Raw genomic sequence first — 24875 nt, forward strand, 5'->3', positions numbered from 1 at the left:
AACTACAAAATATCCCTTTTTGCCAAAGACATTATCCTAACTCTACCCAACCCATTGACGTCCCTCCCGAACTTACGTTCCCAACTAGACCAATTCAGTAAAATTTCGGGATATGAAATTAACACGGACAAGTCGGAGGCACTGAATTTATCCCTAACAGTACCTGAAGTTAAGCTGCTACAAGCAAACTTTAATTATAAATGGAGCTCGACAAAGATTAAATATATGGGAATACAGATAGCAAGTTTCTATAAATCCCTATACCAATAACTATCCCCCCCTTTTTGAAAAGATAAAAAAAGATCTCCAGAGCTGGAACGAATATCAGATATCTTGGCTAGGAAGAATAGCCACAGTTAAAATTAATATTCTGCCAAGACTCCTATATTATTTCCAGACTCTACCAATAGACATCCGAGTTCAAAAATATTCAAAACAGAATTTTCCAATTTATCTGGAAAAACAAAAGACCAAGGGTTGCTAGATCAATTTTGCTAGCTCAAAAGCATTGCGGAGGTTTGGGAGTCCCAGATATCACTAAATACTATTTGGTGACCCAACTAAAACAAGTTATAATGTGGAACAATGATCCAACTACAAGTTGTTGGCTTGGGATTGAGTCTACCTATGCGGAACCTCTTTCTCTTCCGGCCGCTCTTTGGGCCGAGGGAGGAAGAGAGACCTTCGCGGAAAAATTAAAACTGGGAGCAATGAGATGTACATGGAAGATATGGGCTAGAAACAAGGGGAAATATGATCTGGCATCCTCCCCTACACTATTGACCCCTATATTTAACAACCCCGAGTTTCTTCCAGGCTGTCTCCCAAAGGGACTTAGTAAATTCAAGAGCTAAAGATGGTAATAGCCGATGACTATGTATCTAAAGGTAAGATTTTACCACTTCCAGATTTAGAGAAAAAATATCAAATTACAAACCTACCAGTATTTGGCTTCTTACAAATTCGACACTATTTACAAACAGTCTCAAAAGATTTGGCGTTTTCGGCCTAACAAAATTTGAGAGACTATGCAGAAGAGGCTATTACTGTAAAGGTCTGATCTCGGAGGTGTATCTGGGCCTGGCGAGAACTGCAGCTCACTCTAATCATAGTTATATGCTAAAATGGGCAGAAGATTTAAATTTAGATGTAGATAGAGACGACTGGGAGAATATTTGGGAAGCAGCCTCCAAAACATCAATTTGTACCACTATAAAAGAGAATATATATAAAATCCTATTTCATTGGTACCTAACTCCGAATAGGCTGAGCCAGATTTTCCCCGGGTCCTCAGATTTGTGTTGGAGAGGATGCGGGCAAAGAGGAGACATGATCACATCTGGTGGAATTGTCCAAAAATTCAGGGGTTCTGGATCATGATACAAACAATGATACGAGAACTCCTGGGGATGGAGATAGAGGTGGACCCGCTGTCTATGATCTTAACTAAACCAATAGAGGGCCTACAGCCGCAAGTGAGTAAAATGATAAACCATGTCCTCACAGCAGCCCGTTGCTCAATTGCCGCAGCCTGGAAAAATATCGATGCTCCCTCCAAACAGACAGTATTGGGAAGAATTAGGGAAATCAAGGTAATGGAACTCCTCTCGGCACAACTTAGCCAAAAGGTAGATAAATTCCACAAGATCTGGGAAATTTGGCCAGAAGATTAACAACCTTATGAGTTGAGCCACCGAATATCAGGACTGACAACTCCCTCCCTTCCGCCCCCACCCCTCTTTCTCCTCTCTACTCCCTACTATCCTTTGACTTTTCACAAAGAGATACACAAGGAAGCGGCTGCTTCCCCAATAAGTCTTGAAAGAGTTACTTGGATCACACCAAAAGAAAGTAGATACATAGGAAAAGAAGACAACAATGCAATGTTCATGTTTAAATGCAATGTTTAATTTTTTCTCTTAAGATAGTAAGTTTGTATCATTTATATGGAAATGCTTATTGTATGATGTCCATCTCTCTAAAAACAATAAAAAAATTGAAACAAAAATAAATAAATGCGCCAGCAGGTCTAATTTAATTTTCGGGAAAAAAACCACATACAGGTTTTTTTTTTTTATTGCACACACTGCGCAAACTCACAGCACACACACTGCACTCACAGCACACTGCACACACACCACACTCAGCCCCCTCCCCCCCCCCTACCTCCAGTGTCAGCTGCTGGGGCATCGTGGGGCTGCCTGCGGGGATCAGTGTGGGGCTGGGGGGGGGGGGGAATAGGTGCCGGGCTGCTGGCGGGGATCGGTGCTGGGGGGGGGGTCGGATCGGTGCAGGGCTGGGGGATCGGTGCCGGGCTGGGGGGGATCGGTGCGGGGCTGCTGGCGGAGATAGGAGCAGGGCTGGGGGGAGGGAAGAGGAACTCAGTGCGGCTGCTGGGAGAAGTGCAAGGGGAATGTGGGGGACGTGTGCTGCTGCCGGCGCCTCACCCACATCTTCACCCCTTCTCCCTCCTCCCGATCCGAAATTGGACCGCAAGTGGCAAAATATTTTGTCGGGTATATTCCGACATTGGACCGGAAAGGGTTAAGTAATTGTTTGATAAATTAGAAGAATGGGGTTTTTTTTTTTACAGAACTTGCATTCTCGAACATAAATGATGGGGTTTTTTTTTGTCTCCTTCAGGCGCTGTGGTTGGCTCCTGCATACTTCCTGGAATTTGAAGGGCAAAACATGTTTTTACTAGTGTGGATAGCTGGCTTGTTGTTCCTCCTTATTAATAGCTGCATCCTCGTACAAATTATCACCAAATACCAACTACAGAGAGAAAGACCAACAAAGCTGAAGCATCATTAAAGCCCGTGCTACAATTCAATGAGGATCAAGTAGTATATAATTTTTGACATGTTACAGGGACATTCTGCTGAGATCTAAGCTATAGGACAACAGTGCTCGGTTGCTGAAGCAAGAGTCGAACGGTTTTGCAAATGTAATAATGTAACGAGGCTGCTTACAGAAAGTTTGTAGTGATTCTAAAAAACAGAAAACCCACACGTGAATCTGAATGTCTTTCAATGGCCAGCTGAACCTGGGGATCAGTTGGAAACATGGGAATCCTGTCTTCGCTGTATAGTGGAGGATATTTGTCACTTTTTTACCAGCTGTAACCTGTGTCTGATTCTTAAAATGAATCTCTTATTTTGCACAAAATAAAAGCAGTTGTCATTGTATTAAAGGTTTTCATTTAATGAACTGTCTAGCCTTAATCAGTATAAGCAATTACAGTGCCTTTAAGAGAAAAGACTGAGGTAGGCAAGATGTGACATGGCAGCCATCTTGGAGTTCCAGACATAACTCTATGCAGCTCCTGAGGCAAATCACTAAATACTCTTGCGTTAAATAAATGTTTGTTTCATACTTACTTGTGTCTAGCTAGTATGCTTGGAAGAAAATAACGAAATGTTTCAGTATAACTGAGAACCTAACACCGTGCAAGAGCCATAAGGAACTATGTTTAATTTGTTTCCTTCACGCAATGGGATGACAAAATGAGATTTACACATACTCCACATGTCCCAGAAGCACTAATATGTGATAAAACTAGCATTGTATATTACAAACTTATCATGTTGGGACTGTGAAAATAATACACTGATTATTGAAATAGGGAATGACCAATACCCCCTTGTTAATCAATAATGACATTGTGTATAGATTACAGCTAGGTTAGAATTATTAGGAATTGGTTTAAATATGTGATATTTTGTTTATTCAAATATAAGTTTTTAAAAATGTATGATTATTGTTTAATTTATGAGTTTAAATTTATGTGGTTATTATGTGAAGTATATGCTACTATGGGTTCTAAGGTATAGTTTATGTATGTTTTTGAATAAGTTCAATTAGAATAGTGGAAAGATACCCATCCTATTGGTTTAGGCTTCAAAATGACTTGGTATAAATATAGCCACTCCGGGAGCCAATAACTCACCCACCGATGAAGCATCATAGACGTGAAACGCGTTGAGGTAGAGAGTTGGAGTTCCATGACGGATGTCGTAAGACGCCGTGACGACGGCCACCTGGAGTCAACCCCCCCTAGCAAGAACACCTCGTCCGGCTTCTACCGCTGATCTGCGAGCTCTCTGCTGTTAAATAGGACTCTACCTGGCCCCTGTGTTCCCCCTTCTCTCTGCTTTTCCTTTGAGTGGATGAGAGTGCCCGTTAACATCGGCTGGAACCGAGGTCCAGTGAACAACCGAGTCCTATTAGGACGATGGGAACATACATTTTTATGTAAGTGTTGTGAAGTTTTTTTTATATATATATATATAAAGTAACATTATTTTTACAATAGTGTCCCTCCATGCGCTACTTTTATTTTTTGTTCTATTGTAGATGTTGCCCAGAAAACCTGGATAGTTGGAGGGCCTTCAAGGACTGAACTTGGAGAGCCTATTGTATGAAAAACAAAAAGGCAGGAGAAAGAGAGTTGGACCATTTCCCAGGCGTAGGGACTAAATTCTATATACTCCAAAGCTGTTAAATCAGTCGGGATTTTAAGACGAAAATGGCTGCTTCATAGTATATATTGTTTACCCCTTAATGTAAAACGTTAATGCAACCCCTTCCTCGGCTCGGGTTAGTCTTTCTTGGACTTTAATGTAGCATGTTTGCAAACTTTTCCAAGGCAACGTTTGCTGTCCCTTCTGCCAGTTATGGGACTAGTTACAGATGCAGAGATACACAGATGTAAAGCATGACTTTGTTCCCCCAGGTAACACAACATATCCCATTATCATGCAGAACATCACAGTTTCTATAGGATTTAGTGGCAGTGTTCTAAACATATCAAATCCTACCACAGGAGGCAATGAGGCTGGCTGCATCTGCATTTTTACAGTAAGGCAGAACCTTGCTAGTAAGTAATATAGTGTTTGAGTTTAACACACGTTGGCCCATTCATTAAATTAAAAGCGCTATAAATGATTTGCAAGGCATAAGCAGAGAAAATAAGAATATCTGAATAAAATACTACAATATAGTTCTGGTATTGGGATGTATAAGTCGCAGATTAATATACATTGGCATTATATTGTTTGCTTCAATATGTTGCAGACCCATTTGTCAGCAAAAATGCAGTAACAGTGAAGCTGTTGGGCATTTAAAAACCCCCACAAACATGACAACTTTCAATGAGGATTTTGTTCAAGGCCTTGTCGATCTTCAAAACGGAATCAAACTAGTAAGCACATGGACGACAACAAACACATTCCACAACATTTTTATTTTTGTTAAAATCAACTATTAGAAACCAGTGCATTAAATAACCTTCAGGGAAAAAAAGTGGATGAATAGATCCTTGAATTGATAGATGAACAGGTCCTTCTGTCAGGAATTTGCAAAGCCAAACAGATGTATCTAAGACATGCAAACAAGCTCTTGCAACAAGTAGAGATATTAATCAAGTATGTCAAACTTGTTTTTAAAAACCGTAGCATTGTCGCATATCCCAGGGGTGCGCAAACGTTTCCCCGTGCGCACACCTGCCTGTTCTCCTCGGCGCCCCGTGCCCAACTCCCCTGCTCGGCCCCGGCGTCAAATGACGCACAGGGTCATGTGACATTACGTTGCCATGGCAACGTGATGTCACGTGGCCCCGCGGCGTCATTTGACGCCGGGATACTATGACGACGCGACGCTGAAAAGGAAGGTATGTGTGTGTTATAGAGGCCTTGCGCGGTCCCCCGGCATTTAATTTAAATCTATAGTTAATCTATAACTGCCGCGCCCGCCCCCCCCCAGAAAATCTAGCACCCCCCAGTTTGCGCACCCCTGGCATATCCATTTTGATCCACCTTGGGCCTCGGATATGCGACAGAGCACATTACATCATGTGCGCCTGTACTAGAAGCGATCCGTGGCCTTTAGAATTGCATGACTAAGGGCATGCTCTATGGCCGTGCGCATTGCCTTACGGCCTTTTGTTTTCGGAGCTTGCGCCGTCGCTCATACTATGGACGCGGGCTTAGAAAACTCCATGCTACAATGTAAAGCTATAATAAGAATGAACTATTTTCAAACTACCACCCATCAGAAAATCTGAAAATCCTTCTGTTTGAAGGTGTGATTTGTGACATTTATATTATATCTGCATCTACATTGTTGAATTTGTGGGGACAGAATAAATGTATCTGCAGAAAACATTAGTCCTTAATCCTTGTGACGAAATGCACACTAAGGACAAGTAAGGAAAATATAAGATGGAGGCTGAATATTTTTATGACTGCTTTGCTTTTCTGTGCCTATATTTTTGGAGCAGGAATTGCCTGTAAAACCACTTCAATATTTGCCAGTGCCTCTAAAACAAGAGGACAGGCATCACCAAGCCACAATATAGCGTATCCCAACTCCCATCTGGCCACTGACTTGAATAGCAGTTACCACTGAATCAGTGTGATATCCCATATTGTAGTTTGATAAATCCAGGCCAGAGACTGACAGGACATTTGGATCCCGCCAATATTTATAACTACACTCACTAGCAAGTCCTAATACCCGCTAGCTGCTTTTAAACATTTCCGCAGTGTGGAATAACAAAACTTTTGGTTATTACAGTAGGTACAGACAGAACATGAAATCAATGTCACAACAATGCTTCTTTTCACTTGTATCTCAAGAAAGAACTGGAGGAAACTAGATGTGATCAGATGCAGCCCCGAAACCTCATGCATGGATTATTATTTTTTCCGGTCAGAAATTGCTGTTTTATCCACAAGTACTTCATTTACTCTTTAAATTAAAGCGAATGGAATTAGCGGTTTCATTCTCGTTGCACAAAATGGTTTTGCACTACTATTTCTACTTAAAAAATCTAGTTCTACATGTAGAGACTCATTTCGCAGCAGTACAAACCCTGCAGAATGCAATATTTTACTACAATGGGGATTTTGGGGCCGAAAAAGGCCCAAACAGGCACATAATATCTAAAGAGAGAATCGGTGCTTCAGAGATTAATTGTGTCCATATGATGACATAAAAACTCCTCAATAGGACTCCATATAAATTCTTGAAAATAACAGCATCCCATAGCTAGGGAGTGGGGAACTAGTACCTAGTGCCGCCAATGGCATAAGCACAAGAGATAACATTGCAATATTGCCCCCAAACTGAATAATAAGTCCTAAATGTGGAAACGGCTGAAACAGCTCACTCAGTGGGTATCCATGTATCCTGTCCATCATAGGAGTCCATAGGAAAGATCAGACGTCGTGCAGAATCTGCCAGAGCGGGTGGACAGGCAAAAATAGAAACGGCAGAGCACTGCCACAAATAAATCTGGAGGAGGATCACATTAGAAAAATAAGCTTTACAGGCATACCCCACATTAACGTACACAATGGGACCAGAGCATGTATGTAAAGCGAAAATGTACTTAAAGTGAAGCACTACCTTTTCCCCCACTTATCGATGCATGTACTGTACTGCAATCGTCATATACGTGCATAACTGATGTAAATAACGCATTTGTAACAGGCTCTATAGTCTCCCCACTTGCACACAGCTTCGGTGCAGGTAGGGAGCCGGTATTGCTGTTCAGGACGTGATGACAGGCGCATGCGTGAGCTGCCGTTTGCCTATTGGGCGATATGTACTTACTCGCGAGTGTACTTAAAGTGAGTGTCCTTAAACCGGGGTATGCCTGTATTGAATCATTAGAGACCCCTGATACAAAAAAAAGCACCTACGCGTTTCGGGCCGTTCACCCTTCTTCAACGTGTAACACCATACACTTTGATAAAGGGTGCACGTCCCGAAACGCGTAGGTGCGGTTTTTTGAATCAGGGGTCTCTAATGATCCAATAAAGCTTCTTATTTTTCTAATGTGAACCACCTCCAGATTTGTGGCAGTGCTCTGCCCTATTTCTATTTTTACATAGTATCTGAAACAAGTGAGAGTGGAGGACAAAAGCAGAGGCTATCAGTCAGTCACACTGAGCTTCATTCAGCCATTTTGCTTAAGTGTTTCTGCTCTAGAAATGTTCCCCAACTCTCCCAACAAGTGTCTAATAAAAAATGGTGTGTTTATTTTAAACTGCTCTCCCAGTAGCGTTAATGTCTGTTGCCTTTGCAACAGCTTAAAACGGTTTTAAATGCCTTTACAGAGAGCATGAATATAGCAAAACCGTTTCTATAATGTAATGATCCAGTTCTTAATGGTTTATTTTAGGTGTGCTATGATTTGAGTCGTCCCCCCAGCCCCTCAAAGTTTAATAATTCAAAAGTTTAGTATGTATTTTTGAGAGAGCAAAATGTATCAAGTGAATCCTATAATCCCACATACCAACTGGCCCCATTACATATTAGGAACTGGCTGCATATGGGGAAATTATCCCATGGTAACTCAGGCATTTTTTTTATGTTAAGAGAATCAATGACAAATGAAAAGGGTGTTGTGTTAATAAAACACCTGTTTTTTCCATGAGGACCTTCATTATGACTGTAAAGTACAAATGGTGTTTCATCAATATGACCATGTGGCTATAATGTCATGCCCCATTTACTGCCCAGGTGAAGGCGGTGACCAAAAGGTCAGCCAAAGGAAGGTTTAAATGCCAATGAATGCAAAACGACCCACATGATATGGGGTCAATCAGGAAGATTTCTTACAGATCTAAAGGCACCTTCACCATTTTTAATACATCAAGAAGCAAAAAGGTATTGTGCAGTTAAATCTGCACTTGCTGTCATTACGGGCTAAAAAGCTAAACAAAAGCGTACCCTAATCACCGCTCCTGAAGGAAAGAATGAAGTATGATGTCAATGTGAATACAAGGTCATACAGTATACAGCATTACTTGAGAAGTTTTGGCACACTTAGAGTCGCAGCACTTGGGACTATGTCTTTGAATATTGGCGTGTAGTTTGGACTTTGCTGCCTCTGGCTTTGCTCCACAGTTTCTATGATCGTTTGCTTCATCTCCCTGCTGGCGTCCCCTCTCACAGCAAGAAGCGCCGCTATGTGGTCATCTCTGCAGAGACACAAGGAAAAACGAGTGTGAGAAAGGTCGCGGTGGGACGCAAAATCTTGACACAAAAACGTATGAAATAAAGTGATATATTGCTACAGTAGCATCAGCGACTAAGTCTTCCCTATTTGATTATTGACTATATGAAAAGGATTATAGAAAACAACTAGAAGATCCCTTTGCATTCTTTTAGACACCTCAAGACTATAATAAAACGTAATCTTTTAATAATGCAAAGTAAAAAAAAAAGGCACATACTGTACACATCGTCGCTAGAACGAATTAAAATAAATCAGTGGGGCCATAACTTGGACCAATAGGTATATCATTAGTATCTTATGAGGCCAGTACACATATATAGTATTTCTGGCTTCGATATACTGGCATGCACAGGGATAATATAAAGGCTCGTCCCATAAAGGTGTATATACAGACGTTTTTTTAAGGAGAAACCAGTGGCGTGGAGGTTGATGAAGTGTTTGCTATATATATATATTTATATATTATTAGCTAGGCGATAGGTGGAGAGAGAGAGAACAGGGATGCTACTCTTTGTTGATGCACACTCCAAAAAGTAAGGAAGGTGGCTATATATGCCAACATCCAAAAATTAGGAAAGAAACATATTGGTGGTCTATAGAGGCAGATAATAATTATGTTTAGAGTTAAAGCCTAACCTGTAGCAACGTTTGGCTAATAAGAGCTAATGCCAAATTGTGAGACCTGATAATGAAATGGTAGCAGGCACTTTGAATTATAAAGTGCTACAAATAACTAGCTATAAAAACAATTTTAATGACTCACAGGGTAAAACAATTAACGTGAACTAAATAATAAAAGCTGCTGCAGTGAGCAGACATGGTTAAAACAAAGGGGGGCATACAGTATAAGGTGTATAAACTGCCAATGGTGTGCATTTAGGCAATCTGAATTAATTGCTTCTAGCAACCTAGTAGGTGTAATTGGAAATGATTGCCAATAGTAACCATGAGGGTGTAAATGAGGGATCAACTGCAAAAAAAAGCCTATATTCAGCCCACACTGCCTGTGTAATTGATTCCAGCAGTGTCTGATTGTGTCAGGATAGGAGGCAGAATCTGCTCAAAGTGATGAAGGCAATAAAGTAACTGAGTTAAGACTCATCTTTAAGATACTTATATTATTGTACAAGTGGTATAGCTAATCGGCAAAAAGTCTGTTTGTAACATATAGTGTAATACCTTGATGTAAAAGTGTCCACTGATGTCAGTGGTGAGATGGTTAACCAAAAAATGCCCAGGAAGTTAATAGGCAATAGAGTAGCTTGGTAAGAACACCTCCTGATCATGTTAGTGGAATACTCAAAACCACATCAATGTTTCTGGTGCAGCCTTAGTCACTTGGTAAAATATGCCACTCAACCAATGCAGAAATAAATACAGCCTCAGTGAAGTACAGGGAGCCTGATAACATTCAATCTGTTCCTAGAACAAGATCGCTACGTCAGGTGTTTCCCAAGGAGTTCAGGGAGAGAATGCCACCTGAGATCTCCAACCTCTCACAAATGCGACCGTCAGTAGTCACGTCTGACTACTGAATAACCCAACACGCGTGTTACACCACCTAGTGGCTTCTTCGGGGAAGTTCACATTAATAGTTTTACCCTATGGGTCATTAAATTTGTTTTATAGCAAGTGACAACTAGCTATAAATAACTAGCAGCACTTTATAATTTCACGTGCCTGCTACCATTTCATTATTAGGTCTCACAATTTGGCATTAGCCCTTATTAGCCACATTTTGCTACTGGTTAGGCTTTAACTCTAGACATACTTGTTATCTGCCTCTATAGACCACCGATATGGTTTTCTTCTAATGTGATGTTGTTGGCCCATATGGCCACCTTCCTTACTTATTACAGTGTGCACCAACAAAGAGGATTCCTGTTCTCCCCACCTATTCCCTAGCTAATTGCATTTTGATCATTAGGTAGCACCTCAATTCAATTCTATAAATGTTTACACTGCATTTCATAGTTAAGAGTGAAGCATCCCTCCTCCCCCTTCCCAGCTACTCATATATCATAGCCATAATATGCCAAATATGCCATATAGTTGGAATGTATAACACACACACACACACACACAAACACATCTTGTATTAAAAGACACACCTGGTATATAATCATATCCCTGCTCCCTTTTAGATAGTATCCAAATTCATTTTTTTTTAAAAAGGGGAAACACCCAAACGGGTATTTCAAAATGATTTGTATCACTAGTATATAGTGCTAACTTGTCACCATTTATTTAGTGAGGAAATTTTATATATATATACACACACACACACACACACACACACACACACACACACACACACACACACACACACACACACACACACACACACACACACACACACACACATTTATATATATATACATACATATATATATAATCAAGTCTTTCATGATGGTGGCAGACAATAACTGCTTTATATAATAATGGAATATAGCTAGTAGACAATCGGAGACAATATTAGTGCTAAATAAACTAAACTAAATAAACCTACATAAGTCCTGTTTGTGTGTGTGTTTATATACAATGTATACTGCCTAGATAACTGAGGGGCATGAGGAAGAGTTACAGTGCTCTTTGACAAAGGGCCAAGGCCCGAAACGCGTCAGAGTGCACTACTCTGTTCCTTTTTGTTATGTCTCCAGTCACTTATTAAATTAGATTTTTATTCATGGTGTGCCGTTTCTATCTGCATTCTACCTGCGCCCTACCCTGCGTGCAGTGCTCCACTGATTCCTCTCACGAGGTTGCCTTCTCTAGCTACTGTGCTAGTTTAGAAAGTTACTAGGTTTAAACGTTAGATTTTTTTTTTCCTTTCTATTTTTTATATATTGTATATTATTACAAGTTAATTTTTATAAAGGATTCTTTCAGTGTGTATAATAGTGGGATCTTTGTAACCAGTCCAGTTTAAAACACTCGATAGCACAACGTCTCGGTCACCAGATAGATAGATAGTGTAAGGAATCGGGGGAACACGTCCTTTGCGACGTGTTCCCTCCTTACATATTTCCGCACAGGCCTCCGCTCTGGCACCAGCGCGTGTGCGCACCCCATCTCTGCTTAGGCCTGGGACAGAGTACGGTGAGCCTTGCTGAGCAGATGCACTTAACCCCTGCATCTGTTATCAGCGCGGCTTTAGCGCCGCTTCCGCATGCGAGCAGAGGCTCACGTATTTTGGAGAGACAGGCAAATTTAAAATTTGCCGCTCATGGAAGTGGAGGAGCGGTCACGTGACCGCTAACATCCAATGGGAGCGAGGAACTAGCCCCGCCTCCGATCCGCCTCCCGTCACGCCTCCGCCCTGCCTATGCACCGCCCCCAAAGCGCGCTCACAGCCTCGCCTGCCAGGACACAAAAAAGCTCCAGTTTGAGCAGGCGATGCAGAGCAGGAGCGCTGATCAGCACGGCCCGAGGCACCATGCCCGAGGCCTTACTCAGTGCGCGCACACGTGCAGCTTTTATAATGCTGCCATGGAGCTTATCTCCGCCCCCCTCGGATGCGTTGCTCTTCTCTCGCGCGCAGTGCATATCGCTCCCCAGCTGCGAAGCAACTAATCGGATGCCACTTGTCTCCTGCAGCCTATCGCGACTCCCGTTGGGGCCGCACCTCCGCTCCGCCTCCTGTTCTATTGGCTCACGCCAGTACTTATACCCTGCTCATGCTCAGCGTCTTTGCTGAGCATAACTAGTTGTAGCCTTGTGCTCCTGTGTCTGTTGTGCGTTGCTCTTGTCTCGCTCTCTCTTGCAGTTTTTGGAATCTACGTGTATCGACCCGGCTTGACTACTAAACCCCTCTGGATATCGACCCCGGCTTACCCTCGACTATGTGTACCTCTCCAACCCAGACCACGGCTAAAGGGACTTCTACGATTCTGACCTCTCCAACCCCAGACCACGGCTTAACGGACTTTCACTATTCTGACCTCTCCATCCCAAGACCTTGGCAAATATCTGGACTAACCCACTCTCTCCAACCCAGACCAGGCTACGTTGACAATCCGCCTGTCAGGCACGTTTCCGTGGGTGCGTGGTTCTATACTTCCCCACCTGAGTACAGGGGCCCTGTCTTACTGGTGGGTAGCGCAAGCGTTACAGATAGATCTATCTCCAGTTCCATGTGTTCTGATAAGCTTACCCAGAACACGCAGTTTTAGTTACATATTTTGGCCAAAGTATGATGCCCTTGCCCGCCACGACATGGTAACCCCAGATCAGACTAGTCCTAACTTCTAATTTAATACGTTTTTTTACCATGTCCTCTCAGCTGAGCTGATGGAAGGATTCAAAGGCAGCACCATACTGTAACAATGTACAATTCCTTCTACCGTGGAAAGTCAGATAAAAGGCAACCTTTAGAAAGTCACCATGGATCCTTCATCAAACATCATCTAGGAGGATCAGAATTTTTTTTTTCCTGCACCCAGGCCCTATGAATATTTTGGAAACTCAAGGAAGTCTCTCAAATGTTCTTCTGTAGTGGTGATTCTGTGGTCATTTTTGTCAAATGTATAGGAAAGCATTACCTGAGATCTGGATATCGAGTGACCAGGGTGGAGACCTCTAGATAAAGGAGTGACGGGTCTGTGAGCTTTATAACCTCTGCAATGTCTACAATAGTGTCACAGAGCCCATCTGTCTCTTCACTGAATCCCTACAAAGGATAGAAAGATACAAAATTAATACAGAGGAGGAAAGTAAGCATATAAATAATAATAATAGCATGTTCTTGTATAGCGCTGCTAGTTTTACGTAGCCCTTTACAGAGACATTTTGCAGGCACACGTCCCTGCCTCATAGAGCTTACAATCTATGTTTTGGTGCCTGAGGCACAGGGAGATAAAGTGACTTGCCCAAGGTCACAAGGAGCCGACACTGGGAATTGAACCAGGTTCCCCCGACTCAGTGCCAGTCAGTATCTTTACTCACTGAGCTGCTCCCTCTCAATAAATAAGAAACTCATCATTGATTCTAAATGTCTTAAAAGTAATGGTTATGGGCCCAAGTTCAAAATATTTTTACCCTGACAAATATTAAGACTGTGCACCTCAGATAGTGTCTAACTATCTCTATATATTTTTTATAGAAGATCTATGCCCCTAAAACAGAAACAGATAAGCGCTGGAATCAAATAAATTCATCAACTTTCATTATGACAGTGCAAAAAGTAACGGAGATCAGTACCCATTATACAGTGACTAGAAATTTGCAAGCACCAGAAACCACTGCTCGATTTTAAAAGTGGTAATTCCCCCTTACATCAACGTTTCCAATGACTCCTATCTGTTTTATTCCCATGTTAAATCTGTGGAATTGTTCATGTATATTTTCCCGTGACAGATCAAATATTAGCCGACATGGTTCACAACGAGCTGAATATTCTAACAGTGCTTTCATTTCCTATGTTGTCCTAGTTCTTCCCCCCTGCTCCAGAAGAACAGATTCAGTTTAAAGAACCCTTACATTAGGTATTGATCAGGCAAAGGATGCAAACCAGAATATTCACTTATTAACAGTATAAAGATTTCTAGTATATTTTCTTTTTTTTAATTCCATTAGTAATTACTTCCCACATTCTGTCCTTCCTCTGAAGTGCCACAAATAATACAGTTGAACTTCACCAGCACCAATATTTAAATATGAAAAATGGTCTACAGTAAGACAGGGTTGGCCAACTGCCTTCCTCAAGATCCACCACCAACAGGTCAGGTATTAGGGTTATCCCTGCTTTAGCACATGTGGCTCAATCAGTGGCTCCACTGATTGAACCATCTGTGCTGAAGCAGAAATAAACTTAGAACCTGACTTGTTGGTGGCCCTTGAGAACTGGAACTGGACTTGGCCACCTCTGGTCTAGGATCCCATAGCATAACTCAATAGCCACAGACCCCCTCTACCACCTTTGAATCCTTGAAGTCCAACACTGTAATTTCAGGTTTCTGCTGACCAATAACTCTTGGCCATGATTGTTTCCTTATGTATTTATTTGTGTTCCCCCCCTCCCTTTCATTATACTCCATCTCAGTCTTCATAATTCAAACACATACATATACACTGAACCATTTTCGGCTCCAGGTGGCATCAAACGCACCAAGCTTGTTGTTCACGTTTCTGCCATATGGTGCTATATTTTTACATATATTTCTACATAAGGATGCTTACACCACCTCAGACCTGGGGGATTTTGTCCCGCACAGTGAAAAGTGAATTTTGCACAATTACCTAGTATAAATGTATGAAACATTTTCCCAACCATATTTATACTGTAGTAACTTTACGTCTCAGAGGGCCAAGCACTTACAGAAGTAAGGCGCTTAAACAGGAACCTGAACTGATCTGCTTCCTTGATCATCCGTTCAGCTCCCTCCTTCCGCTCTTCTGCATTTCTGAATGCAATGCGCTTCTGCATGATCGCTTTAATGTACTCGGTCACCACTTTCCTGTGGGCCTTTACGGTCATTTTCTGGGGAAAATAAAACCATACTGTTAAGATAAGTATGTAACAAAAGTATATCATTTGATATGTTGGAAGTAGCATTGGGGCTTTATGTCTTTTGTTGTATACATGAGGTCACGATCCCAGTAACACTCCTTTTGACACAAATATACAGTATATGGTGTGGTGGGTTTGGGTTCTGAGTTTGTAGGGGTTGTATCTGTACATATCTATTGGTAAACAATTGTTTGGAGGTTTCTGACGCCTCCTCCCTGGTTTCAAGATCACTCATCCCACTTTTAAATGGCAGGTCTTATTATGCACCTGTGAATGACCTGTCTATTAAGACAGTGCTCCCTCCATTAGAGGGGTTATGAGACCTTTCTGCAGGTACAGCTGTGTTAGGACTTGCAAGAGGGGATACTTTGTGTGGTTTGCCAGCTTAAAATGCATTTGCCAAAGAATGTAACTAAATGACCCCCACTTATGAAAAGAAAACCCGTTAAGTATTTAACTGTATAATTTGTCAGATTGTATGTAGCATTGAGGCTTCTTGTCTTCTGTTACTAACGTCGCAGACCTACTTAAAATATACTATGTTATCTAATACTTAACAGTTGTTTTGGTCAGGTAAGGTACGTTACTAGCAATACATACTTCTTCATTTAAAGGTAAAATTATACACAAAATAAGCAAATGAGCAGCAGTATTTTCAAAGTTATGGTAGTCAAGCCATATACAGGACCAGACAAATATTAACGTATACATTTCAAGTATTTGCCAGTATTAGAAAAATACAGAAATAAATTCATAGCAATGTGTGTGATCTGAATGAACAAAATTATAGTAAAGGTGAACTGTAAAGAAAAAGAAACGCATATACTATATATTAATATATAAGAATATAGTATTATATATTAGTTATGCAAAGGTCTCGGTAGTTGATTTACAAACATACAATAAAAGATATAATAAATAAATTTAAAAAAAATTCTCAAATATTTACCAGCAAAAAAAAGACATACCTCATGTATTTTAAAATGATTGAATTATATTATCATTTGTGGTGAAAATGGCAAAACATGGCCTATCCCATCATTTCCTGAGAAGAATTCACATCTGGTGACTTGGTCAACCGAGCTGCAGATCTTTGTTTGGCCTTTTCACATCAACCGTAATGCGCAGATTAACAAGGACCTACCTTGGGCTCCCTGACCAGTCCCCACTGAAAGTCTCCCATGCAACAGGCACTCTCCTCCAACTGACATTTGACTAATCAGGGTGCTAGAACCCCTGCCCTAAATTTCTTATCCAACCCACAAGTAACCAGCATCTTTAGTTGTGAATGAGATGTAAACGCTTGCCCATTGTGAAGAATTAGGAGAACACAGTCGGCACAGGCAAGACATTTCACAAACCTGCGTGATATAAAGTTTTACCATCAGTACCTGTTTGTAGTGTGTTTTAATTCTTGCGAAGTCGTTGAAATAGTCCTCTATAGTGACACATATGGTATCCACAGAGTTCGATCCTCCCAGCCATTTCCTTGTCATCAGGTCATTGAGATGTTGCTGAGAAGCAATGAAACAATTAGACAAGCAAACAGCTGTGGGCCAATTCTAGTGAGCACTACAGTGGTAGCAAGGGTCATATTTCATGTCCCATTTAAATAAAGATTTAATCACCGGAACTTAATCATTTGTGATGTATTAAGGCCGAAGTCCTTTCATCTTTTTTTTGTATCACCATAAGAAAAATTCCTGCATCACCAGACATTACAGGTTTATCAAAGTGTGTGTGTGTATACACATGCATATGTATGTATATGTCCAGGGCTCAGAAAACAAACCTTAAACAGTCAATTAAAGACGTCAAGCATAACACTGGAGACTGCCGGTGCAGGGGAACTACGTTGGCAGCAGAGCTGTCAATCCCTGCTCTGCTTCCTGAACTTGCAACCCACAATACCTTGCGTGGTGTTACACGAGGTATGGTGAGGCACAAATTCTAATAGTACGGCGACTGCTAGCTCTGCCAGCAATGCTGTCCTACTATACGTTCCAATTCTTCACCACTTATCTACTCGCAACCCCAAACGTTTTACCGGCCCCGAGTGAGCTTATCTTTCGAGCTGTGCGTATGTGTTTCACACATCGTACAGTTAGTTTGTTTGTAAATATAGTAAGAAAGAGGTTTTATTTTCTGTTGCATCATTTTCTCTGATATCACTGTCTGTCCAGCTATACTTTGCACAGGCAAAACCCCTTATTTCACCCTCTCTTATCCTTAAGACAGGGTTTGTAATGCATCTGTAACAGGCTCTATAGTTTCCCTGCTTGCACACAGCTTCGGTACAGGTAGGGAGCTGGTATTGCTGTTCAGGACGTGCTGACAGGCGCATGCGCAAGCTGGCGTTTGCCTATTGGGCGATATGTCCTTACTCGCGAGTGTACTTAAAGTGAGTGTCCTTAAACCGGGGTATGCCTGTACAACAAACATATTTACCCTTAATACCATTGGTATCAGATGTTGGGCAAAAAAAAGGTGTGAATCATCCATATGTCACTGCTATACATACACCTTGGTCCTAGGAGGAACTACACCTTTAAGACCATATGTTGTTTGCTGTATGCATTGTCTACACTGCAAATCCCTGCATTGCTAGTTGGTGTGATATACAGATAATAAAACAGGTTGGAAAACATGGCAGAATGTTCTCACCTCTAAGTCCATGAAGACTTCATCTAGCAGGCGATTACATCCGTCTTTGGCGATGACGTCCAACGTGGAGTCCACAGCGGAAGAGCTGCTCGCCATCCCATCCTCTTCATTTGGCAAGTATTTCCTTTTCAGACTGACAAATGATTCCCTGGCAAACAACAACGGAAATACTTACACAACCAGGCAATGGTTGTCGCCGCACTGCTCATCTTTTTGTCTTATATTGTTTGCTCTGTGGTGCCCCAATATCCGGCACCCCGCCGTAACCGCTATATGGCAGGATATGTGCCCGACGGATCCCAAATCGCTGTAGGGTCAGGGCTCGGCCCAATATTAAAGCCGCTGCACTACCCGAAGAGGACGTTGTGACTTTCTACTGGTGAACCAACGGGGACGTTTGTAGTCCGACAGCCAAAACGGGCACAAACAATTATAAATATCTGAGGTTTCCAAGGAGGCTCCCCCCCCTCCCCCAGTGTCCCTGCTTCATCATATACAATGCTATATATCCAATTTTAAATATAGCATTACCGATGAATATATAATATTTACTAATATATTATATCACTATATGAGAAAAAGAAGCTTGAGACAGCCAAAGTTTTGGTTTTTAATTGTGTTATTCTTGTACAGCCCACAAGGGCTGGCAGATCCATATATACATAATTTGGCGGGACTATACCCGGACTACTACTATACTACTACGCCTCTACTATGGACTACTAATGCGCAACCTCAATTGCCTGGACTGAAAGGCGTAATCCAATTTATCCAGCACTTATGTTTAAAATGTATTAACAAATGCCCTCTTTTTATCCATCAGAGTAATGTAAAATAATATAGTCAAGACCGTCTGAATAAATGGCAACAGAAAAAAAAAATCAAAATTCACATCCCCTGCAATACCCATTGTGTCTTCTGAATTCCTTCCACTGGTTTTTTAATGTCTTGTTATACCCACGCACCAGATTCACGTTGCACAGACATCAACCAAACTCACACTGATGAGACTAAAAAGGTCAAAACAGCTGTCTGTGAGTAGGTTTACTGGATTTGCACTTCTATAACCCAGGCAGCGCTGCAAAGCTGTGTAATGCAGCAGGCATGAGCTCATAGGAGTCAATGGTAAAATGGATAAGAAGTAAAGAGTGCTGATTTGCATGTCATTACCCAGAATCCCTGGCTGCAGTGGAAGCACGGTTTACTATGCGATAATGGGGAAAGACAGGGTTGCAGACCTGTCTGAGACATGCAAATCCACCACAAGTGGTATTTTGTATTTACTTCCACTAGTCCTAAAAAAAAAACATCAAACACCACAACGTTGCCGTCAGTAGCGAGGGATACATGATGTGTGCAGTGGCCAAGTTACAAATTAGAACATACAGTACATGTGCTATCCAGGAGATATAGTAAAAAACCATTATACAGATTTCCACCTTTCTCCTGTGGCAAGAAAATCTCTCAGCAACTACTGCTATCCTTTGTGCCACCTACTGATTGAACAGAGGCGAGTTGAAGCCGAGGCGAGGGACCACACACCTCCAAAAGAGTCCCTTGCATGACACGTGCATCTATGTAGTGGACGTAACCTCTTGGTCGCCCTAATGACGTGCACTGAACATCCTAAGGGCCGGCACGCTGGTGGCCGTTGTTAAGGTCAGTGAACATCATAAAGTTTTTGCGCATTTCTTGAGGAAAATCGCCGGAGCAGCGATCCCGATCTGAGCGGAAGAGGACGGGCCTCCTCCTCGGACGCGCTCGTCACCACGGTGATATCGCAGCCACCTGATGACCGATGAGAGTTTATGTCATCGCAGCTTGCCAGAACCAACGTAGCACTTTGGTGCCACAGGCCTCCGGCATTAAAAGGGGTCATCTGTTCTAACCACAAGGTCGTAGTACAGGACACTTACTTTTAGAAAATTATCCATACATAAATGAAGCCATTTTAGTCATATTGGATGCGCATTGATTTTTTGTTTCTGTTGTGAATCTTAACGGCACGTTCCCAGAAACACTCCAGTTGCCACAATTTAATGTATAATATTGTGTATCTGGGCTTTCTAAAGCTCACTGAGGATTGTGTATTTCTAATTGTACTCTGCAAAGTGGCTACAATTGTGAACTTCCTCTGCAGCATTTCCTCTTCAGCTTGGTATGAACGCCTATACAAAGTGCTATAAAATGGTATACTCCATTGTACTACTCACTATGCTGCTGTGCGGAGTTTAACTTCCAGACCCAACTTCAAAAAGAGTATGAAAGAGTAAAAATGGCAGAAATGGTGCTACAGGAGTTAGGGGGTAGTACATGCTCCTTTCTCCGAAGTGGCCGTTTAGCCTGCTTTTGGCCCAACATCCCATGTCAAGCTGCATTTTCGGCTGAAAACGGCCTCAACGGCTGAATGCCTGTGGATAATCAAGACTACACTTCTAAGCCGGCATGCTCTCTGTGCCAAGCTGCATTTTCCTAACCTAGCGTCCTTACTTAAAGGTTTGACAATTGTTGATGATTGCGATCATATACTGCACATAGCAAGCAGGGTGCTGGCGGTTCTTTAAGTGTTCTTCTTTATACAGCTGTGCTTCCTCTTTGTACCTGTGACAGGAAAATACAAATATTACAGATTTTACTGTAGGCCCCCAATTCCAAATATTTCCATTGTGGTGCAGGGGATTCTCTCCTGGCAAAAGGATTACAGACCATGGATTTCATGGAGTGTGCAGCAGTCAGGATGATAGTTACTATGAAAAAAATTACAAAAGCAAATGCATTTTTGTTTGTAGTTTAATTCTTGCAGATTGAACAAATATTGGATATTATTGTTATCATTTCGAAACAAAATGAAGAATACAATCCTACCTTCTGATTGGTTAATTATCCAAGTGTTAATCGTGATTAACACCAGGAATTTTAACCAATCACAAAACAAGATTTCATTACTCACTTTGTTTGCTTTGAGTGGGAAGATAGAGCTGTCTGTGGGCTCAAATTGTTGCCACAGGCTGATGGTTGAGCGAGGGAAGGAGGGCGGGATGGTTTGTGGTGGGCCACTGGTTGAAAGAGCAGCAGTACATGAAGTTGGAGGAAAGGATCTACTGTATCAGACTTCTGTGGTACAGAAGGGGGGGAGAGAGAGAATGGGGAGATGCTGTAAGATGGGTCTGGGGCAGTGACTTGTTCCCCCAGAGGGGGTGAGAAATCCAAGGGCCCAACCTCGAGTGGTGGGGATGTAGGTTTCCCTCTACTCAACAGGTCGAGCCGCACACACCCACCCTCGGCTTTCCTTCAGACCTTCAACTCAGCCAGGAAATTATTGGTCAGTAATACCCCTGTTCTTCAGGGATGATTACTTAAATATGCCCATTATTACTGTCTATCAGACTAAAAAGCGGTTTCATCCGCGCTCGTGCTTTCAATTGATGTACACTACCGACACACTTTATTAAAGTGTGGCCGGTACCGCAAGCCGGGATATTTCCCGGCTTGCTTGTGGCTGCCCCTCGGCGTGCCGCGCGTCATAGACGCGCGGTCACGCGTCTTCGGGAGCCTGCGCCCCCTGCACGCGCGTCCAGGGCTCCCCGAGGGAGCCCTAGTGTCCCGCGATCTGCGGGACGGCGGCAGGGGGTTCCGGGGGACCCGGCGGACCCGGTAGCGGTAGGGAGAGCGCCCCGATCGGAGGGCGCTCTTCCGCTGCTTCGGCGCGCGCCCGTCACACTCGGGCGCGCGCCAGGCTACTGCTGCGGCCAAGAACGGGCAAATGCTCGAATAAACTTGGCCGCAGCAGTACAATGGGTGATGACAGCTTCATCTCTTTGCAGTTGCTGTGAGTGGGAGCCTTCCCAGCTCCCACAAACTCCACCGAAGACAGACTGCGTGGACAAGACAGGAGAAGACAACACAGAGCGCACCAGAGGTAAGTATATAGGTATATTTTGACAAATAAAAGTAGTCAATGTAGTCTTACAATTCAAATATCTGTAAATCAGTGGGTTGCTGGTGTGTATTGCACGTTCAATCGCCGGCTGAGACGCTAGGAGTAGGAAGTTCCTCCGACTGTCTGTCCCATGCGCTGGGATCAGCTCTTTGTCGGCAGTGACTCCTTATTTCCGGGTTCGCGTTTCAGATGTGCAGAAGCCTAGCGTGTCCGCGTGCCTGCGATATGCTCTACTTAGTTGTCACAGCAAATACTGAACCGATTAGCTACATTCCTTGACCACTACGCGTTTCACATGTAAGAGTACTTCATCAGGCAGAACCCAGAAGTAAGGAGTCACTGCCGACAAAGAGCTGATCCCTGCGCGCGGGACAGACAGTCTGAACATCCTACTCCTAGGGTCTCAGCCGGCGATTGAACGGGCAATACGCACCATCAAGCATCAACCCACTGATTTACAGATATTTGAATTGTAAGTCTACATTGACTACTTTTATTTGTCAAAATATACCTTTATACTCACCTCTGGTGCGCTCTGTGTTGTCTTCTCCTGTCAGATTAGTATAATATAATAATTGGGGTCAATCAATTGAGAAAAGGTTACACACCTTGCACATGACCTAAAATACAGGCTCTTTAAGCTATGAGCAGTCCAATGCAGTACAGGGCTGTCTGGCACCATGAGCTTTAGGGTGTCCATATGTCTCTGTGTACCTGTTCAAAAATGCATTCATCTGTTGGAGGCACAACTGCAGAACTTTTTTTTTCAAATCTTCACTAATCTGAGCAGCCACCTGCAGATTTTGTTCAAACATCTGCGAAGAGAGAGCACATGAAAAGGCTTAGCTTCACACTCAGCATTTTACCCCCTACGGCAAACCGCAACACGCTGCCGACACGTTCACTGCCGAGGATTAAAGGAGCAAGCGTGTCAACATTTAACTTTTTTTTTTAACATTATTGTAACCGGTGGGTGCTCCAGAGTTAAACCGCCCTACTTCCAGCGAACCCCCAGTTCCCGAAATACTTACCAGTGAAGGTACCAGTGCTCTCTCATAGAGAATTCAATATGGCTGCCAGTATCATCCAATAGGAAGCCGCAAGCGGTGACGTTGCAGCTTCCTATTGGCCCGTCGAATCCCACAAGGTTTGGAGTCCATATTGTTTCCCAAGGAAGGAGCTTTAAATCCGGCATCTTCACTAGTTAAAAGTCCCCTGAACTTAAAATAGTGTGGTACAGCTGCACAAGAGCGACCTGGCAGGATAGCTGTCCAGCAAAACAGAATTAGGTGAGCTCAGACCTGCCCCTGTAATGGAATGTATCAGTAACACTATAACTTTCAATGCCTTTATGAAGTATGCACCTAGGGAAAGGGAACTGGACATACGGTACATGTATAGAAAACAAATACAAAAAACAAACTGGCTTGCCATTTATTAGTGAAATCGGACATTTTGATCCTAATTCTTATAACAAAAGAGTAATTTAGTTGGATCTTCTGATCAAAAATTGATTCAAGCCTGCTAACCCCCATAAAGGTAAACTCCATTTAGCAGGAACCTACACTAAATGCTGTTCAGGTGCCACTGCAGTATATAGGCAAATCAGACTCTGGTAACCGTATGCAGTATAACAGGTCATTACTGTTCTTTAGCATCTGCATTCAATGTAACAAACGTGATCTTAAAGTTCCATTATTCAAACCGCAGTACGCCGCAGACCGCCAGGTTACGCGCCCTTAATCACGGTGCTACTCTTTGGCACCAAATGTATCAAACCGGATCAATACATACTGCATATTTAAATTGAGTAATCTGAAAATATTATTCCTGGTAAAACGGTGCTTTCAATATTGCACAAAAAACAGCATCATTTGGAATCCTGTGGTGCCCACTTCCCTTCTTTCTTATGCTTCAAGCAGCAATACGGGTTTCATATTTTATTTATTTTTATTACAGGTTTAAAGCAGGGAGTCTCCGGAGCTGAACTGTGTTAATGTCAGCTCTGGGGACCACCTGCTTCCCGAGATACTTACCTCCCTAGGAGGTGCCGGTATCCCTGAGCAGTTTAAATATCCCAGTCAATAGGAACATGCACCGTGTGATATCCCAACTTTCTATTGGCCCACGTGACGCAGAACATTTAAATGCTGTCGTTACGTGAGGCACACAAGTTCCCTGGCTGCAGATCCTGGCACCCCTTATGGAGGTATCTCTGGAAGCAGGGACTCCCTGCAGCTAAAATTAACAGTTCAGCTCCGGAGAACCCCCGCTTCAACACTGTAATTAAAAAACAACAAACGACACCTGTATTGACGCTTTAATCGTTACTGGGATAGCTGCAGGTTCTCACTGGAGACAAGGAGCACTGGTATGTACAGATCTATTTAAACATCATCTTGCAAGAGTGTTCCACTGCAACCTCTTCTGTACATCTATAACTTGACACATCCCATTATAATATATGCACTAAGTAACCCCTTCTCTATGCTTCCCTTTGTTCCATATTTCTACTCCCTATATCTCCCACTTTGGCATACAGGAAAAATCTAATCTATCAATTTAAGCAGCAGTCCGCACTGATCACCAATGAGTTTTTTGCATTCTATGTTTTCTTTATTTAAGAGATCTCTTCTCCCCCTTTCCACTGCTGTTTTTATTTTTTTAATCTCCATTATGAGATATAAGCGTTTGAGATATTAAGTGTCCGGGAGGTTAAAATTGAGGTCTCCACA

The 24875-nt window shown here is 42.5% G+C and overlaps 2 protein-coding genes across 4 annotated transcripts in view; one reads left to right on the forward strand and one right to left on the reverse strand.

The window, feature by feature from the left end:
• Positions 1 to 3193, forward strand: part of PIGM (phosphatidylinositol glycan anchor biosynthesis class M) — a 32675-nt gene extending 29482 nt beyond the window's left edge. For both annotated transcript variants that reach the window (XM_075586038.1, XM_075586037.1), the window contains one exon: positions 2644 to 3193. In XM_075586038.1, the coding sequence (XP_075442153.1) occupies positions 2644 to 2814 (171 nt within the window). In that variant the 3' untranslated portion in view covers positions 2815 to 3193. The remainder of the gene's footprint in view (positions 1 to 2643) is intronic.
• A 2033-nt stretch (positions 3194 to 5226) lies between these two features.
• Positions 5227 to 24875, reverse strand: part of EXOC3 (exocyst complex component 3) — a 72342-nt gene continuing 52693 nt past the window's right edge. For both annotated transcript variants that reach the window (XM_075586035.1, XM_075586036.1), the window contains exons 7-13: positions 22855 to 22955; positions 20691 to 20801; positions 18201 to 18348; positions 16928 to 17050; positions 15345 to 15506; positions 13570 to 13697; positions 5227 to 8990 (exon numbers count right to left, since the gene is read on the reverse strand). In XM_075586035.1, the coding sequence (XP_075442150.1) occupies positions 8813 to 8990; positions 13570 to 13697; positions 15345 to 15506; positions 16928 to 17050; positions 18201 to 18348; positions 20691 to 20801; positions 22855 to 22955 (951 nt within the window). In that variant the 3' untranslated portion in view covers positions 5227 to 8812. The remainder of the gene's footprint in view (positions 8991 to 13569; positions 13698 to 15344; positions 15507 to 16927; positions 17051 to 18200; positions 18349 to 20690; positions 20802 to 22854; positions 22956 to 24875) is intronic.

The sequence above is a fragment of the Ascaphus truei genome, chromosome 2 (genome assembly GCF_040206685.1).
Source record: "Ascaphus truei isolate aAscTru1 chromosome 2, aAscTru1.hap1, whole genome shotgun sequence".
NCBI classification, from domain to species: Eukaryota; Metazoa; Chordata; class Amphibia; order Anura; family Ascaphidae; genus Ascaphus; species Ascaphus truei.